The 22,852-nt window shown below is 37.4% G+C and overlaps 2 protein-coding genes across 2 annotated transcripts in view; one reads left to right on the top strand and one right to left on the bottom strand.

Annotated features, from left to right (window-relative positions):
* LOC115626574 (potassium voltage-gated channel protein Shaw) overlaps window positions 1–22,852 on the bottom strand; it is a 59,857-nt gene that overhangs the window by 21,539 nt on the left and 15,466 nt on the right. The window contains exon 2 of the mRNA XM_030521953.1: window positions 7,377–7,526. Coding sequence (XP_030377813.1) covers window positions 7,377–7,526 — 150 coding nt within the window. The remainder of the gene's footprint in view (window positions 1–7,376; window positions 7,527–22,852) is intronic.
* LOC115626571 (aldehyde dehydrogenase, mitochondrial) lies at window positions 12,223–16,796 on the top strand. The gene is made up of 4 exons (XM_030521950.1): window positions 12,223–12,429; window positions 14,514–14,662; window positions 15,265–15,361; window positions 15,430–16,796. The coding sequence occupies exons 1-4, from the start codon at window positions 12,307–12,309 to the stop codon at window positions 16,621–16,623; spliced, it is 1,563 nt and encodes a 520-aa protein (XP_030377810.1). The 5' UTR covers window positions 12,223–12,306; the 3' UTR covers window positions 16,624–16,796.

Below are 22,852 nucleotides of genomic sequence, written 5' to 3' on the forward strand. Positions count from 1 at the left end.
ATTCTGGAGATAATTTTTAAGCCAGTCCGCCGATGATCAGAAATTTATGAAAAAGCTGAAAGGAGTGGCTTTAGGAAATGGATTAAAGAATTCGTTTGAGAACATGTGGAATCGATCGTTCTTGCCGTTGCAGCATAAAACCCGGAATGGATTGTGCAATGCATAATTGGTTTTGCATATCTTAAGGATTCAAGAAAAACATTTTGTAGGTAGGAAATAAATAAATTAAAAGAGTCTACATATCTTAAAATTCATCAAATACAACATTAAGAACTAAGAAGATTGGCTCTTCTAGTTTAAGCTAAAAAATAAGCTAAAAAAACAAATAAGTATGTTTTAACGCGAATCAATTGGATCTTGAAGTGTCTTATAAAGCGAACCATAAGCACAATTTGTCAAAAATCTTCTAAAATTTGCTTTAGAAACGTTTTTAAACATTGCTGCAAAGAAAGAGGCGGATGGCTTCTCTTTTAAATTGGCTCCTAATAATTGATTAATAATTCGTAAGAAAAGAGACGACGAAAAACTAAAACACTGCAAGCTTGGTTTTTGTGAGCTACATAAATATTTAGTGTCGAGAAAACCCCATTTTCACGAAATAAAAACCATTTCAAATTGAACTTCCTCTGGTCTCGCGGTTGTGTAAGTATTCTTATAACAAACGTTTCTGGAATGCTGCAGGAAAAATGGACTTAAATATATTGCAAAACAAATTATATGAAGCCCGAAGGGCGTGTATAATTTGATTATGGAGCGCAGCGCAGGAATGCAGGATGCCCGATGGGAACCCACAAGGAAGAAAGTGGGTTATTGTTGCATCCGCTGTTTATGCAGCTTCCACTGCCCCGCCCACTGCTGCCGGAAGCTGTTGTTGCTGTTTCTTTGACACCATTTTGTTTGCTGGCAGTTAATTGAGTTGGAAATTGTTGTTGTTGTTGTTGTTGTTGTTGTTGCTGGCGCTGTTGCTCGACGCCAAAGGCAATGTGTGTATAGTATGTGGCTCCCTATCGCAATCAATAGTAGAGAACGCAGACAACGCAGACAACGTAGACAACGCAGACCATCGGACAGAATTTCACGAAACTCAACTCAACAGCTTCATTTGCGATGTGAGGGCACAAAAAAGTAAAACAACAGCAAACTTTCATTAATTTTAAGTAACTTAGTCAGCGCAGCAGCCCCGACAGCCCCGACAGCCCGACAGAGCAGCACCTACAAGATAAATGAGTGTGCTAATGAGTATTGCGTTTTATGGAAGACCCTCCAGCACCCATCAACCTCTATGAAATAAAAAAAGGAGCAGCAGCCGAAATGTAATAAAGTTTGCAGCCAAAAGTTTAGATTAATGACACTCTGTGTTCGTTGCCTGCTTCGGGTTGTACGCAATTAATATCTTAGTTTGCTCAGATATGTAAACAAGCGAGTCCTGCAAATGGTGCCCCAATCCTGCCTCCATATCAATTGATGCTAAACGAAATTAATCAAGCCAATCAGATGCCGCAAATGAAGCGCAATCAAGATTGAGGAAGCAGAACAGAACAGAACAACAAAAAACGGAACAGTATTACAATAAAAAATCACACAAAAATAACAAAGAAAAAAGTGATTAAGATGTATAGAAGATACAGCTGTTGTTTACAACAAAGCGAACAATAATAAAACCGATAATAACAAACAACTAAATACTAAACGTTCCTTAAGGCTTTTTACAAATCAAACTAAAGTTTGGATGGGGATGACTATTCCGCCTGGAACTTAAGTACCATTTAAAGTATTTGCCAGCCCTACATAGTTTCAACTTTTTCTCGATTTAATGTAAATTTTGTTGTTGTTTTTAATGTAATAAGTTTGATGTTTATTGATATGTATGAATATATGATGTGTTGTGTGTGATACAATATAGCTGCAGCGAATGCGTCTGCTTCGATCTACATTCTTAGAGAGACTAACTTTGTTAGTGATGGACAGATGAGTCGATACATATGGTTTGATACATTTCAACACTTCCCCTCAAATCATATGTTCAAGAATTTCATTTAACATTTTGTTAGTAATTCAAAATTTTATATACTTAACGTATACCCAAACCCATCATGCATTCGATGTGCTTCTTTCTCGTTAGGTTTTTAGTTAAGGCGTCGGCTCGCATCTCTTCTGTGGGGATGTATTCGATGATGATTTCGTCTTTCTCCACTAGCTCTCGAATAAAATGGTGACGGATATCAATGTGCTTCGTTCGGCTGTGAAATACAGGATTTCTAGTAAGTTCGCCGGCACCCTGGTTGTCGTTGAAGATAACGATAGCGCCTTTCTTGCCCAAAACTTCTTCTATGAACAATTTCAGATGAATTGCTTCTTTTGCTGCGTCGGAAATCGCCATGTACTCAGCTTCGGTTGTGGATAATGAAACTGTGCGTTGTTTACGGGATTCCCAACTGACGGCTGCGTTAGCATACATGAAAGCGTAACCTGTGTACGATTTTCGGTCGTCGACATTTGAACCCCAATCGGCGTCGGTGTAGCCGAATAGGTCCTTGCCTGTTCTTTTGAAAATGAGTCCTTCTTCTGCGGTGCCTTTGAGATATCTGAGGACTCTTTTCGCTGCTTCCCAGTGCTTTCGGCCAAAGCATGAGTTATACTGACTTAATACGCTTACTGCGTGGGCTATGTCTGGACGAGTGCAAACTGCTAGATACATTAGCGAGCCTATAAGACTTTGATATGGGACGTTCTTCATATTCGCTTCTTCTGCCGGTGTACTTGGTGACATTGTTTTTGATAATTTTTCACCTGGTAACATTGGGGTGGATATGGCTTTCGCATCTTGCATGTGGAATCGATTGACGACTTCATTTGTGTACTTTCGTTGGTGAATCTTTATCTGGTTTGTTTCTGCGTTCTGCTCGAATTCGATGCCTAAACAGTATCTTAGGGGTCCCATATCTTTCATGTCGAAGGTTTTTGCAAGTTCCTTCTTAAGGTCGTCGGTTGCTTCTTTGTTGTTTGATGCTACCATGAGGTCATCAACATATATAAGAACAACTGTAAGTATATTCTCACTTCGCTTGGTGTATACACAAGGGTCTGCGCTGCAAGGTTCCAAACCAAGCTCTTGCAGCTTCTCGTCGAGCTTCTTGTACCATTGACGTCCTGATTGCTTTAGACCGTAAAGTGCCTTTTGAATTTTGCACACTTTGTCTGACTTGTAGGCCTCTTGTTCGTGACCACTGAGAATATGCTTTAGTTCTTCAGGTATTTCCACATAGATGTCTTCGGTAATTTCACCATTTAGATATGCGCTTACGAAATCGAGTTGTTGAATTTCCATTTCCAATTCAACGGATAATGCCATGAGCATACGTATGGAGCTCATTCGTGCAACAGGAGCAAATGTTTCTGTATAATTTACACCTGGTGTTTGTGCAAAACCTTTAGCGACGAGTCTTGCCTTTCGTCTCTGGATTGATCCATCCGCATTTCGTTTGGTTCGTAATACCCATTTCGTTTCGATGACCTTGGTGTTGGGCGGACGATCTACCAACTCCCACGTGTTATTTTTCTTCAGTGCCTGGTATTCTTCTAGTAAGGCTGCTTTCCATTCTTCACCTTCGGGACGAGCGAGTGCTTCTTCAGCGGTTTGCGGGTCCGTCTCTTCAACGTGGCCTTTTTGTTTAGAGGTGTTACGTGTTTCTGCTTCTTCAATTATACGCCTTGGCTTGGGTGGTCTTCCCCTTTTCGGCTTGGTGGTGACTGGGGTACTTATGATTCCATGATCCTTCGCATCTTCAACTTCATTTTTCATATTCACGGCATTGGTTGGTTTATTTAAGATTTCGACCACTATTTCATGGTTTCCCGTGATAAGCTGCTTTGCGTCGATGAATTCGTCATATTCGGAATTTCCTTCAAAATGATCTGTAAATTTTACATCTCGGCTCTTGAAGATTTTTCTCTCATCTGGACTCCATAGTCTATACGCTTTAGACTGGTTTTCGTATCCAATAAAAATACATCGTTTTGATTTTGGCTCGAATTTTCCTTTTCCAGGTTTCTTTTCTAGCATGTAGGCGATTGTGCCAAATTTCCGCAAATAGTTAACGTTTGCCTTTTTGCCGGTCCATAGAGTGTAGGGTATTTCACCATTTAGACTTCGTGATGGACACCGGTTTCTGATGTGATTCGCCGTGATGATCGCTTCAGCCCAGAAACTTGCTGCAAGTCCACTTTGAAGTAACATGCAGCGCGCCATATCGATTAGAGTTCTGTTTTTCCGCTCGGCTACTCCATTTTGCTGTGGAGTATATTCAACAGTTAATTCATGCTTTATACCAGCTTCTTTCAGCAGCCGAGAAAATTCAGAGTTTACATACTCTTTACCATTATCAGTACGCAACGTTTTGATTTTCTTTCCTGTACTATTCTCGACCATGCTTTTGTATTGTGTGAACTTACTTAATACTTCGTTCTTTTGTTTGACAAAGTATACTTCACACCACTTTGATTTGTCGTCAATGAATGTGACAAAATACTTCGAGTGACCATTGGACTGGGTGCGCATTGGTCCACAGACGTCGGAATGTACTAGTTCAAGGAGTTCATTTGACTTTGATTCGGAGTTCGGAAAGCGATTTTGTGTTTGCTTCCCCTGAATGCAGACCTCACACTGCTGCAAATTCTGTTTGACATCGGCCTGGATGCCTACCACTTTTTCAGTTTTGATCATACCTTTCAAATCGGCCTCGTTGAGATGCCCGAGTATTTCGTGCCATTCTTGAAGATCCTTCTTTTGCTCAGTTGCTTGAGCGACGTTGCTGCGCGATGGCGGCTCATTTATGTAGTACAGATTTGATTTTCGCAATGCTGTGACTATTTTCTCGCCTGTTTTGGGATTTAGTACTACTGCTCCGTTACGACGAAAGATGACCTCGAAGCCTTTATCTGTAATCTTAGAAACAGACATTAAATTTGATCTTAAGTCTGGTACATATAACGTTTCCCCCAAACTTGCAGTTCTTTTTGAGGTCTCTAATAAAACTTCTCCGCACCCTGCTATTTTAGCAGACATGTTATTTGCGAGCTTCAGTTTTTGGTTTTCACTATTTCTGACAATATTTTGAAATTTGTCCTTTTGAGAACACATGTGCGATGTGGCTCCAGAGTCTAGACACCACATTCCTTTTTCACCACATATTTGAAAAGCAATAGCGGTATTACTTGCGTTTTCAGGTCTTTCACGCTTTTCTTTGTTTTTGTTATTGTTTTCGAATTGATTTTTCGGCCTCGATCGGCATTCTCTGGCTTTATGGCCTATTTTTCCACAATTGTAGCAAGCTAATTTAAACTTTTCAGTAGGTTTGCTACTTTTCACTTTAATATAACTTTTTCGTGCAAACAATGCGTCACTGGACTCGACATTGTTGCGTTTTCGCGCTTCGTATTCTTCGAGCATTTTCGTTTTTAACGATTCCGGATCGGGTAGTTTGTCTTGCGTTTCGATCGCGACTCTAAACTGTTCGTATTCGTCTGGCACACTATACAATAGTAATATTGTTACAAGATCATCCATGATTTCCATGTCCATTTCGCGAATTTTGTCTACCGTGTCAAAGAAATTTTGCAAATGGGTATGCATGTCCCCACCATTTTGCATTTTCAACAAAATAAGCGATTTCAGCAAATGAGCTTTGCGCGCGGGACCTTTTGATTGGTATACACTTTTTAATTTGTCCCATAATTCCTTGGATGTCTCACAGTTTTTCACTTGTCTCAATTCTGTCGTAGAGATTGACAAAATTAAGTCGGATTTTGCTTTAGAATCATTCAATTCCCATTCTGCAACTTTTTCAGCAGAACTATTAGTTGGCAGCACGTTCTGGCCACTTACATATTTCCAAACATCGTTTTTTATTAATAACGCTTGTATCTGTATTTTCCAGGTATCATAATTGTCCCTTCCGAGGGGATCAATTTTAATATTTGCATAACTCATATTGTCGCACTTTTTCAGCGATTAATACTGTACTTTTGTTTTTCTAACACACTTCTTCTTACTTTTTTTTTTTTTTTGCGTTTGTTTACGTTTCGTGTTTTCGTTGATCGATTATTCGATAGTTTCACCGTGTACTTTTTCAACACTTTGATTTTTCACACGCTTTATGTGCTTAACACTGATTTGTGGATTTCAAATTTAAACGACCACTTTGTTGGCGTCAGTCACCAATACACACAAGATTTTTGCACATACACATGTACGTATGTACGTCTACCACATACACACATTTACATACAATTATGCGTCTATTGCATTGATTATTTCACAATGAATTCGGCATCACCAAAACTTTTATTTATTAGGTTTCACTAAGGTATATGAGTGCAGTGGAAGCTTGCTGGGCCCATAACCTGTTGTTGTTTTTAATGTAATAAGTTTGATGTTTATTGATATGTATGAATATATGATGTGTTGTGTGTGATACAATATAGCTGCAGCGAATGCGTCTGCTTCGATCTACATTCTTAGAGAGACTAACTTTGTTAGTGATGGACAGATGAGTCGATACATATGGTTTGATACATTTCAACAAATTTAATTCTTAGTTTTTGTAGCTTTTGGTTTACATAAATCAAGCTGCAGGTCTTATCCTTGGCAACCAGAGTCTTTTAGTAAATATGGAAGCGTTCTAAGGACAAAGAGTACAAAATTTAAACACAACATTATGGAACTGGCCCTTTTTAAATATCCTAGCAGCAATTAAAGCAACGTTATGTCTAAGAAGACTTAGGGATATTCAGTTATCAACAATGTTTGCATAACAAGAGATACGCTAATATTCCAGGCTACGAAATTTCGGATGAGATACAGAAAAATCAGGAGACGATCCCTTTTTCTACGAAAAGCAAAGCCGATCCGGACTGAATACTCTTTAAGGAATTGAATAGACGTATGAAATCCATAATTAAGTAAGGTTATTTAAAGTACCTACAAATTAACTTCGCAACTAAAATAAAATTTTTAAATGATTTGAGGCAACAAAAATATTAAAATAATAAAAACATTTGTAATTGAAAGACTTATTCGGGGCTTTAAGTTTTTAGTAATAGATTTTATGACTTGTCAAACTCCATTTAACCCCACTTGTAGGCTGAATTATTACATATTTCTTCTGGTTTTGTACCGAACTAGCATTTAACTTTAGTATTCTTATTTATTTATTATTCGCACCACTGTGCATGCCAAGTGCCTCTTGGCCTTTTCTATAAATTAATTGCAATGCATTAAAAAAGTCATTAAAAAGCTGGCCGTGTAATTAACAGCTTAGCTGCACTTAGCTTCTAAGTCCGCGTATCAGCCCCAGACCCGTACCACCCACACTCACCTGTAATAGTTGAGTATTTGTGTGAAGACGCCCGGATGCCGATCGAAGAAATACTCGTTAAGTACCGGATCATAATTGGCCAGCGCCTCGGTCAGTCGCGAGAGGCGAGTTGCGGGTATTTTCTTGAGCGTTGCCTTGTACGTTTCATATCTGGAAAAGTTATAAAATGAAAGCGAATTAGCATCGAAATTAAATGCACGCATTTAACCCATAATACCCTAACAAATTACTTAAGCCATTATTCATTTTGTTTTACTTCTCGTCGTTGCTTTTTTCTCTGCTCGACCCTTCTTTGGCTTCATCCATTAAATCGAGTCACAAAAAAAAGAATTTATGAAACATGAGTCGACCAATGGCTATTGCCGTTAGCTGTGAGCTGAAGGGTTGGCCAAATCCAGCCATAAGCCATTTGCATACATTTCGCACATGCCTCAGCTCCAGTTTTTTGGTTTTTTATTTTTATTTTAATGCGAGTGACCCCTTTTTTGCGACTGATGTCCTTCTCTTCTTCGCTGGCCATATAAACTCTTCAAGGCAAAAACTATAAATGGCCAGCCAGCTAGTCAGTCACAACCCAATGCCAAATGTAGTCTTTTCCGGAGCAAGGTGTGTGCTTTAAAGATCATCATTGGAAGCCCAACACAGTATGCAGAGGGAAAATGTAAATGAAATGCCAGCAACCGGCTGAAGAAGAAATTAAATGCATTCCAAAAATGAAGGTAAATGTTAGCTAAGATTTCAACAAAAAGCAAAAACTAATCAAAAATGTTATCAGATTAGCAGCAAAGCTTGAGTTTATGAGAATGAGTTTCTGTTGTTAAATCGATGTTTGTTAAATTCTTGAGCTTTTCAAATTGTTAAGGACACACTAGAAATAGTGATACAAAGTACAAACAATATTTTGAATTACAATTTCAATTTAATTCGATTTTGTCTGAATTGTAGAATTTATTTTGTATACATTTGCTTATTTGTGTCTTATGTGAACAAAATAACAATATAAAATACAAAGCTAGAGGGAAATGTAGCCTCCCCAGATACCAGTTCGTTGGCCGTGATGTTCGAATAAGAAATTGGTTTCACCTCAAAACTAAATTATGTAATAGAATTTACCGCCGTCTGCTAATTTTATTTTGTTTTTTTATCATTCGTTTTTTACTTTAATTGTTTATCAATAAATATCCCCTATATCTTACAGCATATTTTAATCGGTTGAAGAGGTTTATTGTCTGTTGCTGATTGTATAGATTTTCCTGTAGGTTGTACTAGCATAATTCATATTTTAACTATGCATCCAGGCATATTTTGAAGCCTTTACATCTTTAATCTCATTTAAGATCAGACAGAAACAGATTGTCAAGCCTTAGCTGGAAGCTGTGAAACGGCAAACTTTTGAACCACAGCCTTAATTATGTATACAAGTAGTACCGAAAAATATAAAGTGTCATAAAGTTTCCGTGAATAAACATCTGAAGACCCATAATCAAGCATAATTTGTGTAATCAGCCATAAAATTGCACTTGTTTGGGCGCTCCCAAGAGAGAAAATTAAATTCAATTGCATTTATTTCCGACAATTTATTTTTAAATTACATTTTCACATTTATGGATAACCTTTTATGCTCCGGAGTGGAGTCGGTCGGGTCTGGTTCGACTCTTTGTGCGTCTCTGTTGGCAAATTAGCCGGGGCTTGAAAAATCAGTGCGTTAAATTTAATATGTGTTGACATTTAAGTGCGTGCCACTGCCCTCCCATATGCAATTTAATTTTTTATGCCTAACTGTTTGCGTTCGGGTATTAAATATTTCATGCAGCTGGCGAAGACGGCCCCGACAAAAACAACAACATCAATAGCAAGGCTTTATAACAATAGCCATTACGGTTTATTGGGTCTGTTTGCCGCTGGTAATTGAGCATGCCATCAGCGAACATTTTGTCAATATAAACAAATCGGCAAATTGACAGCCGAAATGTTTTCTGCCGATATGCCCGTCAATTGATTTGAATTGCACGCCATATGCATTAGTTTTCTTTGTGTGCGAGTGCGAGTGCGTCTGGGTGTGGGTGTAGAAGTGCGCAACGTTGCGTATACGTATTTTCCAGCTGACATCGGCATTAATCGATTTATTTATTGTGCGGCTAACAATTTCAATATAAAACTCTGTAATATTTGATAAGCAGTTTTGTGTTGGCATCCACAATTTTGCAGCGACCGCCAAAAAGTATGCAACGATTTGCTCATTTAATTTTTGTGAGCACTGAGCTTTACAGTTGGGCTAAAAATATTAGTACCTGCTAATAGAAAAATTGCAATTGCTGGGAAACTAAGAAATCGAAGAAAAAGCAATCAGCTTTGTACGCTTAAGTAAAATGTTAAGTTTAAAAAAAGAGCATTAAAAATTCTTAAGAGCCCTTTTACAAACTCTGCCTATGTAAAAATAATATTTTTTATGATGTAATCGGATTTTTTCTAAGCTACTATTAAAGCCTGCTGCAAGCCTTCAGAAGAGACTTATCTAGAGCCATAAATCAATAATTGGTAACCAAAACTATCTAGTGAATCATCGGTCAATCAACTATAAAGACGCTGCCAAAAAGCACTATTATTTCTAAAATATTCTTTTTTAAACGCAAACAAGCTACATATTAGACCACAGATACAGGAAACTTTAAATTCATAACTGCGTTTATTCATACAATATACATATTCATACATGTACATGTACATATATCTATACATGCCCTGATATGAACGGTGTTATTTGGAAATGTTTATAAGTATTGAAACCTTCCGGGCGATTCAAAATGTTGCAGATGCTTTGCTTGGAATTTTGTCCCGGAACCAGCTTTGTGCTGTGAAATATCTTCACATATCTTCTTATGCACATATGCAGAAAACCCGACGCCCTGATAATTAATTTATACAATTTGCCACACTATGCTAAGTAATAAAAACCAGTTGCTAAACATTTTTATACATTAGTAGCTCCAGCTCCTTTTAATTACAGTTCAACAACATTTATCGAATCATAATAATGGTTTTTTAATAGCGCACAAATATTTATGTGCATATCAATAAACAGTTTAACAGTTCCAAACAAAGAAAATTACTTGCGAAGTACTTAAGCACATAGTATTTAGTCACTCACTAACCGATGATGGAAACGAAGTTGATTATTTTAGTGGTCCTAGTATCGCTGCTGCTCTTTTTCAACAACAACGTAATATTGAAAGGACTTCTCTAAATGAAATTACAATTTAAACTAAATCCTTCGATCCTGTATTCTCTTAGAATGCAATCATGATCAAAATGACGAATGCTGTTTGCGAATCATACAACAAGTCCTGCGTGGACATTCAGGAGTGTCGGCTGCGCGCAATTCGACGCAACAAAACGGTTCTGAATCTTCGAATCGATCTATTGGAACCGGCCAAGAACATATCGGTGCGAATGCAAATTCAGAAAAAGGCGAATGGCTATAAGCCATGGCTAGTGGATGTCACCTTCGATGCGTGCAGGTTTATGAAGAGGAACAATAATAAAATGGTACAAATATTTTCGAACCTAATAAGGAACTACTCGACTATAAACCATACGTGTCCCTATTCAGTGAGTAGTCTTTTAAAAATGTGTAAATATTCCGTTATTTGTGACAATACATATATTTTAAGGGCTTGCAAGTTATAAAAGATTTCTATGCGATTCCCAAAAACATACCCCTTGTGATACCAACTGGAGACTATGTGCTGCTTTTATCATGGACCTTAAACCAAAAACTGCAATTAGTGACAAACATTTACTTCTCGTATGTAGAAGATTTTTAAATTTGCGTATAATAAAAACGAATATTTTTGTGGTTATGGAAAATTGCTTCTTGTTTGAATTTATTGAAGAAGTAAACCGTTCTCTGCTCAAACTAGTATGGAATCTTGCATTCCCCCATGGTAAATATTCGGGGCCCCGGATTTATTGAATGCCCGATGGTAAAATAACAATATTCCCAATGTGCAAACATTTCTAACAGGAACTCTTTCCCAGTTATATCATTTATATGAAAACTACATAATATAATAATCTTCCAGAGGCTAGCGAAGATATGTCGAGATCTTCGCTAGCTTTTATAAATAAGAAAAAAATAAATATTTGTGTACAAAGAATTGACCCAATAAATGGATGGAATATTAAAATTGGTGCCCTACTTAATAAAGCTACCCCATTTTTGTGTATAACTATATTGAATTTAATTACTGTAGGAGAGAGTATACAAAAGTTACCCAAGTTATTTTATTCGAAATAAAAACCAAAAATTCTAACAAACAACTTCATTAATTTAAACAGAAGCTACTACAAATAAATTTTAAATTGTAGAAATAGTTTTATCCGTAAAATTACTTTAACTTTTCAAAACTAATTTTATTTTAGTTTATTTTATTATGTTGCATTTCATTTCTTAGCAATACATTTATTTAAAAAAAAAAAATAGAAATACCTATTTTTTTGTTAAATTCAAATTTTTGAAACTAAATATAAATGTATATGAATGAAAATATTTAATTTCAAAAGCGGCCTAATCTTCTATCAGTACATTAGTCCCCTCCCGCCCTGTATGTTACAGTAGAAATCACACAACATTATCGTTAACAGTCGCTCTCTTTCATGCCCTCTCTCGCTGCCTCACACTCGCCATTTCAAAGCAATAACAAAAACACTCGTTGATTTCTATATTATAAGTAGTGCAACAACAAAAAAATAGCTTTTTTGTAAGCCCACCACTTGAAGCTAAAGCTTTCGGGCATCTTTTCAGTTGCTTGTCGGCTGCTACGCAATTAGCACGCGTTCTTCTCTTCGCTGCAGGTCTTTGCTCGAACAAGGAACAGTTATTAGTAATTTCTATTAGATTCCAATTGACATTCAATTTAAATTTCCAAATATGTTGCGAATTCTGAAGTCCAGCGCCCTGTTGCGTGCAAACAGCAAAAATTTTGCCGCTGCCGTTGCAAATTACTCGGCGTTGCCGCAGCCACAGACCCAACCCAATATACTGTACACCGGGGTAAGTACAAGCATATAATAAACCTTATGTTATCGTGTAAAGAGCAAAGAGCACTTGTGTATTTATTTTTACATCCATCATTGAAAATTGTAAATTGTTTTTGAAATGTAAGTTTGGAACACCCAGAAGGAAAAACATACATACATTGACGGAACAAATTCAAATGACGATGTCCATCTGTTCGTCAAATTATATGCATACATATATTTTTAATTGATTCATAGAAGCAACTAGTGCTATTAAGTTGAAGGACTTTTGGAAAGGAGTGGCGGCTATAGAGCATTTAAGAGTCGCGCGACTTTCTTTTCTACTCGCTAAAAGTTTTCTCTGCATGGCTCAACTAGCATTCTCGATATGTGAGAGCTTGTTCAAATTTGACACGCTTCTCAGGTAGGCAGGTACACACAATTATGTTTGCATACATGTGTATGTATGTACGTATTTCAATTTCGAATGTGATTTGTCCTTGAGAACCTCAAAACAACGCGGCTGTCAGACTGCCTTATCGTTTAATTTGCCAAAGTTGATGACAAACACAAGGAAGACAAGAAAGAGGCAACGAACAAAAAACGCAGGGAAAAGAACAGCAAACAGGGGAAACAAAATGTAGAGGCAAAACAAAAGCTGCAAAAAGTGCCGTTTGTTTTTAAGAACTGGTCTTCGCGACTCCTTGTTGAGCTGTAACTTGCACATAACTTTATTATAAGTGGTACATAATTTAGATTTTCACTTTTAACCTTGTTCTGCTCTCTCAAAGTCATTGCTAATGTTTATTAGTGCTTTATGTGCACATTCCTTTGATAACGTGCGCATAATATATGTATGTACATATGTATTTATATACAAACTGCCGATAGTAGCGCATTGCGGAATCAATGCAAAGACCTCAAGCAAGTTCTACGCTCACGCGCGACCGACAAATGGGCGCCGGTTGTTGCTGTTATTGTTTTTGCTGTCACTGCCGCAGCCGCTGCTGCCGACGTCATTTTGGCGCTGTTATGCAACAGAGAGGAAGAGAGGCGCGATGTGCTGGGCTGTTGCTAACAGATAAAGCAATTTATATACAAAGCACTCGCCATTTTTGCGGTCGCTGTCGTTGCTTTTAATGCTCTTGTTTAGTTAATTTGCATAAATTCTACAATTTTGTAAGTTTCTCTGCGAATTTTTAGAGGTGTGCGCAGTTAAGTTTCAAGCGAGGTCAGTTTGAAAACTGACTGATTTTAAAATGTAAACAGTTATACACGTGTTTAAGGAACAAATGTATAACGAACGCAAGGCATCCATAAAATTACTCATTTTTCGCTATAATTTTGTTTCTGCTAATTCATTTGTATCGCATTGATAAGCATATATATGTAAATACATATGTATGTAAACAAGCCAGAGCTTATTGCGTCTCACAATAGTACATCTGCATAGGAATTCTAAAGTTAACATCCTTCACAATCTTACACTGAGAGGCATTGAGTTTGTAGAATGCTTTCTACGAATTTAAGAAACATCCCATCTTAAACACGTGCTTTTCAACCTTATTCTGTAGAAATATAGGCATCGCCAACTGATAGGCATCATGACAAATCCATTGAAACGCTCATCAGTCCGCAGACAACTGGTAGACATTACACGCCCCGTTTGCATGGACTTATGCAAAATCGTGAGCCAGCGAGTCTAGCGGAAAGTTTCGTTCCTCATTCCGAAATATATACATAATTCTTGCAAGTCACGATGATAAGCAAGAATTTAGTTGTGAAATAAACTTTTTCGAACAAACACAAATTTATTATTGTTTATATAAATAGACGTCACAGCTAAATCTAATTTGCTGGCCGGCCCAGCACAAAAACTTATTGATAACAGCTGACGAAATTCTCGCGATCTTTTTAAATAAACAGTAAAAACGCAACAATCAATAAATACAAAGTGCTAATCAAATAGATGCTCATACTCGTTTAATCGAAAACGTATACGAGTGTAGAGAAGGTGTGCGATAGCATGTCAAATGAGCGTCGGCAAATATTTATGTTTTGTGGAAGCTTTGTGTTTATCAATACTTTATTGACATTGTTTTTCCATATGTGTTGCAGCTTTTTATCAACAATGAATGGCACAAGAGCAAGTCAGGCAAGACCTTTGTCACCATTAATCCCACAACGGAGCAGTCGATTGCCGAGGTGCAGGCAGCCGGCAAGGAAGATATTGATGTTGCAGTGAAGGCAGCTCGAGATGCGTTCAAGTGAGTTAAACACATTAATAATAAATGCAATAGGAACATAATCCCTAGGTGGTAAGGTAATTCAAGAAGTTCGTATACCATTTTTTTTTATTCATTACAATATTATATTATTACTTCTCCAAAAAGTGAAACAATCCTAACTTTTTGGAGAAGTAATAATAATCCATATTATAAGTATGTATTTATTTACACATATTGCAATAAAGTTACAACTTTAAATATGTCTCATTATATGAGGGAGGAAGCTCAAGAAAAATCAACTAGTAAACCAATTTTTTATTAGATTTTAACATCCAGTTTCGGATTTATTTAAAATTTTAATAAAAAATCCGGTTTTGTCGAAAGATTTTCCCTGATTGTTCTTTTTTGTAGCTTTACGACGCTATTGTCCGTTGTCGCTTACCTTTAGACTTGGATATACAACAAGTTTAAAAATATAAATATATATATATATCGAGGAATGGTATTAGAGCTGGATTTTGGTTGAGAGCAAAATATAAAACCCTTTGATGTCACCATTACCTAAAATGAATGCATTCCCTTGCAATAATAATAATTTCTTCTAATGTTTTTGTCATAATCTTCAAATTGTCATTCAACAGACTTGGCTCGCCCTGGAGACGTTTGGATGCTTCAGATCGCGGTCGTCTACTCTACCGTTTGGCTGATCTGATGGAACGCGATCAGGTCTACTTGGCTGTAAGTATAACCATTAACCACTTAATCATTGAAGCTCCTGCTCACTTATATAAAACCTATATATGCAGAGCTTGGAAACTCTGGATAATGGCAAACCCTACAGCATGTCCTATAATGTGGATTTGCCCATGGCTATTAAGAATTTGCGTTATTTTGCCGGCTGGGCCGACAAGAATCACGGCAAGACCCTTCCCATGGATGGCGATTTCTTCGCCTACACACGTCACGAACCCGTGGGCGTGTGCGGTCAAATTATTCCCTGGAACTTCCCCATTTTGATGATGGCCTGGAAGCTGGGTCCAGCTCTGGCCACTGGCAACACGATTGTGCTGAAGCCAGCTGAGCAAACTAGCTTGACTGCCCTCTACATTGCACAGCTGGTAAAGGAGGCCGGTTTTCCCGCGGGTGTTGTGAACGTGGTCCCCGGTTTTGGAGATGCCGGAGCCGAACTGTCCGGTCACTCGGACGTCGATAAGGTTGCCTTCACCGGCTCCACCGATGTTGGTAAACTCATTCAACTGGCCTCTGGCAACACCAATCTGAAGCGCGTCACCCTGGAGCTGGGTGGCAAGTCACCCAACATTGTGCTCGCCGATTCGGACCTGGACTATGCTGTGGAAACCTCACATTTCGGTCTCTTCTTCAACATGGGTCAATGCTGCTGTGCCGGCTCACGCACCTTTGTGGAGGACAAGATCTACGATGAGTTTGTGGAGCGCAGTGCCGAGCGGGCCAAGAAGCGTACTGTGGGCGACCCCTTCGACCTGAACACTGAGCAGGGACCTCAGGTGAATGAGGAGCAAATGGAGAAAATTTTGGGTCTGATACAGACCGGCAAGCAACAGGGTGCCAAGCTGGTGGCGGGCGGCAGTCGTCCAGAGAACCTGCCCGGCTACTTTGTGCAGCCCACGGTCTTTGCCGATGTCCAGGACAACATGACCATTGCCCGTGAAGAAATCTTCGGACCCGTCCAACAGTTGATACGCTTCAAGAAGCTGGATGAGGTTATTGAGCGTGCCAATAATTCGGAATATGGCCTGGCAGCGGCCGTCTTCACAAAGGACATCGACAAGGCAAACTACATTGTGGGTGGTCTGCGTGCTGGCACCGTCTGGGTGAACACATACAATGCCCTCGCCGCCCAGACGCCCTTCGGTGGCTACAAGATGTCCGGCCACGGACGTGAAAATGGCGAATACGCCCTATCCAACTACACCGAAGTGAAGAGCGTCGTCGTCAAGGTGGCCCAGAAGAACTCCTAAGTGTCAAATAAGCCCTAGTTTTATTCAGAAAAATCAACGCACACATTCATTGGATACTCTATAAATATGTATTAGTATATGGTTTCATGTTTTATATTGTTTCTCCATTTTCCTTTTTCTAAACATAAATACATTTGAAATAAATTTGAGATAACAGTAGTTTTAAAACTAAATTGCTAGACATTTTTTGAGAAAAACTCGGAAGAAAACAGTAATGGAACACAACATTTTGAAAGCAATATATCGGAATCGTATATTCATAATCAGCACGACAATAGAAATCGTTTTAGATATGTCTGACACTTTGAAGCTGGATTGGATCTGAACTTCTGAAATTTTAAAAAGTTCGTAGCTGAACTTGTAAACTAACGTTCAAAACGAACTCTACATAATCAATCCTATAATTTCCAAGAGTTTAAGGCCTGTGTTTTTATTGAAATAAATAAGCCACTACAATAAATTGAAGTCAGCAGACTAGAAAGCAAACATTTCAACCAGAACAAAAGTTGAAAACACCCATGGATTTAATTTCTAGTTTAAGCTGATCTCACGGAATGCCTTTATGTGCTACTTGCGGTTTTTTATGACGCTTAGTTTATGGAACATTTTGAACTCAATGTCATTATTTTACTTATCCTGCACAACAGTCAGCACCCACATCCCATAACTCTTGCTAAGACGGACTGAAAAATATTGATTACTTTTGCATAAAGTACACAAAGCAGGAATAACAAAGAACTTACCCGCCCATCTAACAGAAATAAGCTCAAATTTATTTGCATTTATTGGCAATTCCTTTTTACGCTTTTGTTTTAGCTGTTATCCTTTTAGTAGCTACAGTGGCAGGAGCAGTGCAAAAACATGCATTGCTGGGGGATTTGGTCACACAACTCTAAGCACACACACACACATGCACACGCACACATACACAAACACGCGGAGAGATATGGGAGAGTCCATCCTTTCGTCTGTTCGTCCTTGTCTGTGCAAAGTTGTCCATTACATTGGACAGCAGCTGAGCGTGTCAAGTGCTCTGCGGTTGCTGCAAAAGTTTTGCTTCGGTTTTTCCCATGCTTGTTGTTGCTGTCCCCTCTTGCCATTGTTGTTGGTTGTTGTGGAATTGAATAAGCGCATTTGTTTGCAATTTATTTAAAATTTGTATTTCATTTTTAGAACGGCAATAAATTGCTTTTCTTTTTATATTACTCCTGGAAAATGCTGAGCTTCCAGAGTAAATAGAACACGCACAGTAACTACTATATAGATTGCAAAGACCAGTTGATTTATTTATGGAGCAGTAAGTCGGGAGGGGGGTGCTTGCGCTTGGCAGCAGACTTTAAGTGCATTTGTTTCGTAGAATGTTGTTAGAGCCAATTTGTAAGTGGAAGTAAAAGTGAAACAGCCAATAATCGCATTAGAAGGAATGTTGCTTTAATCATAATATCAGAAGGCGAAAATGTAAAATAAAATTGGTAAAAGTATTCAATTAAACTCACAGAGTATTACTTGTTTTACAGAAATGTTTTATTTGTAAAGCAAATTTCGTTTGCAAAATACCGTCTTATAAAAAAAAGTTCATTTCAAATCAAGCGAAAACTTATATTTAATTGTTGGATTGCTTTTGAAAAAACTACTTTTTAAATAATTTCAAGACAGAATTTGAATTCTACCTTCGTAGACGGATATGTGTGTATAGTAGAAGAAATGGCTCTAACTGATCAAAAATGGAATAAAATAGATTTTATAAAAACCAATTAAATGGCATAAATCTTCCTCTAGACTCTAGGAAAATCGATTAATAATAAAAATTCTTTATATAGTATTTGTGTTTTTCTATTATTAATTAACAATAAAGAGTTCAGGTAATGTTAACCAATTGTTCAATAAAATCAACGAACTGTCTTTCAAAAAACAAGCAACATCGTGTGATCTGATGCCGTTGGACAACATTTTGAATATATTTTCATTACATTTCAAAAAAATCAACTATACGAATTTCAATTTGTTTGCCAGAAACTTATCTGTCTTATCATAGTGTACTAAATGGCTCGATAAAGGATGCGCTGGATGTGCTGATGTCATAAAATAAATTTATCAACAAAACTGAGAAACTAATTTGTTGAAACAATTTTACGTGCAACAAAGTCAAAAGGTTCAGCCTAAAAGTATGCCATCTTTAGCATGCCGGGTTAATTTCCGTTCCATTACACATATAGTATAGAATCGTTTCGAAATCGTAAAAAAGGGTTCGGATGTGGAAAAAGAGAATCAAATTTGTTTCCTGTCTAGCACTTTTAGATAACTACTGGTAGTTCGCAGCCCATAACCATGGAGGAATAAATTCTTATTGTTAGACATACTTAATGGTATACCCGTTTACATATGTATGTAGCTTCTTAGCTCGTTTATATTGAATTGATATCGAAAAGCATACCTATACTAGTGTAGAGCCATCCTCTGTAAATGAATATTTATGCTAAATCAACAGACCAAATGATATCGACCATGCAAGTCGTGCTCATCTCAAACCCTTCAGTTGCCACCTTCTTCATTTATGTAAATTCACGTCCATTCCATGCACGTTTTGCGACTGAATTAACTACTTTATATATAGCTGCGACATTTGCTGCCTTTAATTAAATTCAACCATCAAAATTCATGACATTCCATTACGCTGATGCACATGTGGCGTATGCGTAATTATTTTAAGCCATCAAAGTTTTATATTCATTGCATTTATGCTCACCTACATATTCAAATTTGACAAACTGGCGACCAAACTATAGACCGAAAACTGTTAAGTGTCAAAAGCAGGCAAGAGAAAATTCACGCAGCTACAGTTATAAATGATCCATTGGCGAATTCATAATGCCCCAAATGGCGCAAAATATGCAGTTGGCCATGGCGGGGCCGTGGAATCCAGCGAGCAGGGGAACCCCCAATAAGCTGCCGCCAAATGCGCAACCGTGCGTAATGAAGCGCATGCACAGGTGCGCTCGAGCGTTGTAGTTTTTAGTTCAGGCATGAGTGCAAAGCATAATTGAAAACCATTTTAAACCAAAACAAAAAAATATCGCACTAAATAAAGGTGTGAGGAAGAGAGTGTGAAGGAGCGCTTAATGTGCGGACAGTAACAATTGTTACAGTGGAAAACAATTTAAAAGCCACAGACAGATAATTGTCATTTTAAACAATTATATTTGCAAATGAAGCAGAACTGTTTTGTGTAAACAAACATTTTGAAATGTTAAGAAATAACAACAGGTAATTAGTTGAAGGGTAAGTCGATTGATGGTAGCCCTTAGAAGCAAGCAAACAATAGTTCAGATTGCAATAGTGGAAGATTGCAAAATTATTCCAAATAATAGGAACAATACGAACAATACTTATATATCGCACACTATCTTATTATATAACAAATTGTTTATTTATTTAAAAACTTTTCAAGAGTTTACAATTAATGGATTTGTCATACTTGTATTTCAAAAAGTAAATAAGAGGTTAATTTATTTAAAACTCGAAAACTTTGAATTAGCATTTAAAAAGCTCTTTGTGGTTGAAGTCAAGTTATTGTGGCTTATTTCAAATTTTATCTAGAAAACTCATTGTATTTAAGTCTATTAATCATTTGGGGCTAATTTTAGAAGCTTTTTATATTATTGAATTGTTTATTGTGCATTTTATATTTATTTTAAGCACTGAAATTTTTAAACAAGCTGTTTTTTCGATTTTGTAATAGAAAAGTATAAAAAATTGCATTAAACTTGATTTGAACCTTTTTGGGAAATAAAACCAATCATTATTGCAAAGCCCAAGTACGATCTAGTATGTAATTGGAATACATTTTGTTTTGTTGACACAACGTTGCTTCTGCTGATGGCTAATTCGATCAATGATGGTAAACGATTAGTGTTGTTTTTATGTGATTGGCACTGTACATATTTTTTATATTCACTTTTTTTTGTTCACCAGCTGGCATGCAACAAAATTTTATGCTCGTGCCTTTAATTAACTTGCCAGCGGCGGCAGAAGCAACAACAACAACAGTAGCAGCCTCTGTGACCATATATAAGTCCAATTACAGTTATGATGCCTATGACCACAACTGTAACTCAGCATTTGCACTTCATTACGAAGCTGAGAGCAGGACGAACAGGACGGAGATGAAAAAAAAAACCGCGACGTTGGCCAATTTGCCGGCACATTTTTTTCCGATTTTTTCGGATTTTTCTTTTTTCTGCTGCTCTTGCGCTGGCAGTATTAAGTGCCAGCAATTCGACTTTATCGCATTGTGTACACTCGATTACATTGTTATGGCTGCCAACACGAAATCTAGATGAGGGAAGGCTGTATATACGAGACACAGTAGCAACAAAAGCAATAACAACGACAACAACAAACACCTAGACGAGGCACTGGTTTGCAAAACAAAAATAAAAACAGAAAAAAACAAAAAATGAAAACCAGCCCGATGCCAAGCATCCCTTTGATCATTAGCCGGAAAATGGCCATGGACGTCGGTTATGAAAACTGCCAACACAATAAGATAAGCAAACAGGACAAACGAAATGTGCCACAAAAGGAAGCAGGCGAGCCAGCAATGGAATTGGTAAAAAATGTAAACAAAGGCTTAGCGAAGGACAACAGTCGGGATTAGTAGGGTAGGCGAGATCGAGACACAAATTATTTTCAGCAACGCTCGACTTGTCGCATGGAGGCGAGGAGAATTGCCATCACCTTTTCTTGTTCAAAAAATTTGAAATTATGCAAAATCAAAAGCACACACTTCGACGACATCAACTAGAATTAGAGTGCAACGCACTTAACCCAATAACTGCCTTCAAATGCGCACTCAATATGAGTTCTGAAGAGTGTGTCTGGGTCTGTTTGGGTGTGTTTGGATGTGTTTGGATGTGTTTGGATGTGTTTGGTTGTGTTGCCCTTCCACGTATCATCTATGCTAAGCACGCTAAATGCTTTGCAGACACGTCGCCATTTTATGGCACCATTTTTTCATTTTTCTTTTTTTTTTTGCCAAACTTAATGCATAGTGGGCCAATGGGCTCAACGACTAACATAAATCCATTTGTTTGACTCTACTAGTGAAGTGCCCTCTGTGATGTCGATATTTAAGCCACCTAATAAAAAGTCCTGCTTTAAAAAGTCTAGCATATATTAACCAAACGTCCCTTAATGAACATGAATGTTTAATTGAAAACAAGCAAATTAACTCTTTTGCATGCAAATTCTTAATTTATTCACTTAAGCAGCTAAAAACACATTTCTGACAATAGTTCTTTCTTTCTTTTTCATTTTGGTTGGACAGTTTGCGACGAATTTTGCTTTTGAGAATAAATTAAAACTTTGCATTTTTTTAAGATAACAATAACAATTAACAATTAATAAGTTTATTTAGAATGGAGGTACTTATTAGCATGCCTAAATATGTTTTGAATAGTTTTAGTTAATTAGGGCCCTTTATATGATTTAAAATTATGGTTGCATCTACGAATTGTCATCTATAATAATGCAGTTTAGCACTAAAACGAATCTAAAATGCATCATCATGCTAAATTTATCAAAAAACTACACAAACAGACTGACCAGAACACTCGCTGAGGCCTGACCCATTCTGCAGACTCATTCTAATCAAGTAACATAATAAAATAAAATATTTGCCAGACACCTGCTGACTGCAAACAAACATCTGTGCCGATGATAACGTACCCTAATATATAACTAATTTGCAATTAAATTCTACACCTAGAAAATAAACTTTTATGCAGAAGGCATTTGAAGGGTCAAAAAATAATTTCAATTTCGATAGCTAATTCCATAGTACTTGTATTACTCCATTTCTATATTAAATGTATTACAGTGAAAACTCCCATAACGGACACCTCTTTTATCTGGACACTCTCTTCGGCGGACACTTTTACTAAAATATTCGATCAGTGTATAAAGTAAGTATAAAGTATCCCCTTAAGCGGACTGTATATTATTGAATAAAACAACGAATTGTCTGTACAATTATCCGTCCATTACAAGGAAGCTCCGAAAATGAAAGAGATGGGCAACCAAACCATTCAAATAAGGACAAATTTCAAGTGTCAGGCCGCATCCTGTACAAAAAGTTTGATAGTTGACTTCAAAATAGGGGTGGTGGGCGAAAAAACTTATGTTTGCATTGCTTGGCTTTCATGTTATTCGAAAGGACTTTTAAGGCCAA

This window comes from Scaptodrosophila lebanonensis, unplaced genomic scaffold (assembly GCF_003285725.1).
Source record: "Scaptodrosophila lebanonensis strain 11010-0011.00,11010-0021.00 unplaced genomic scaffold, SlebRS2 tig00000085-arrow-pilon, whole genome shotgun sequence".
Classification (NCBI taxonomy): domain Eukaryota; kingdom Metazoa; phylum Arthropoda; class Insecta; order Diptera; family Drosophilidae; genus Scaptodrosophila; species Scaptodrosophila lebanonensis.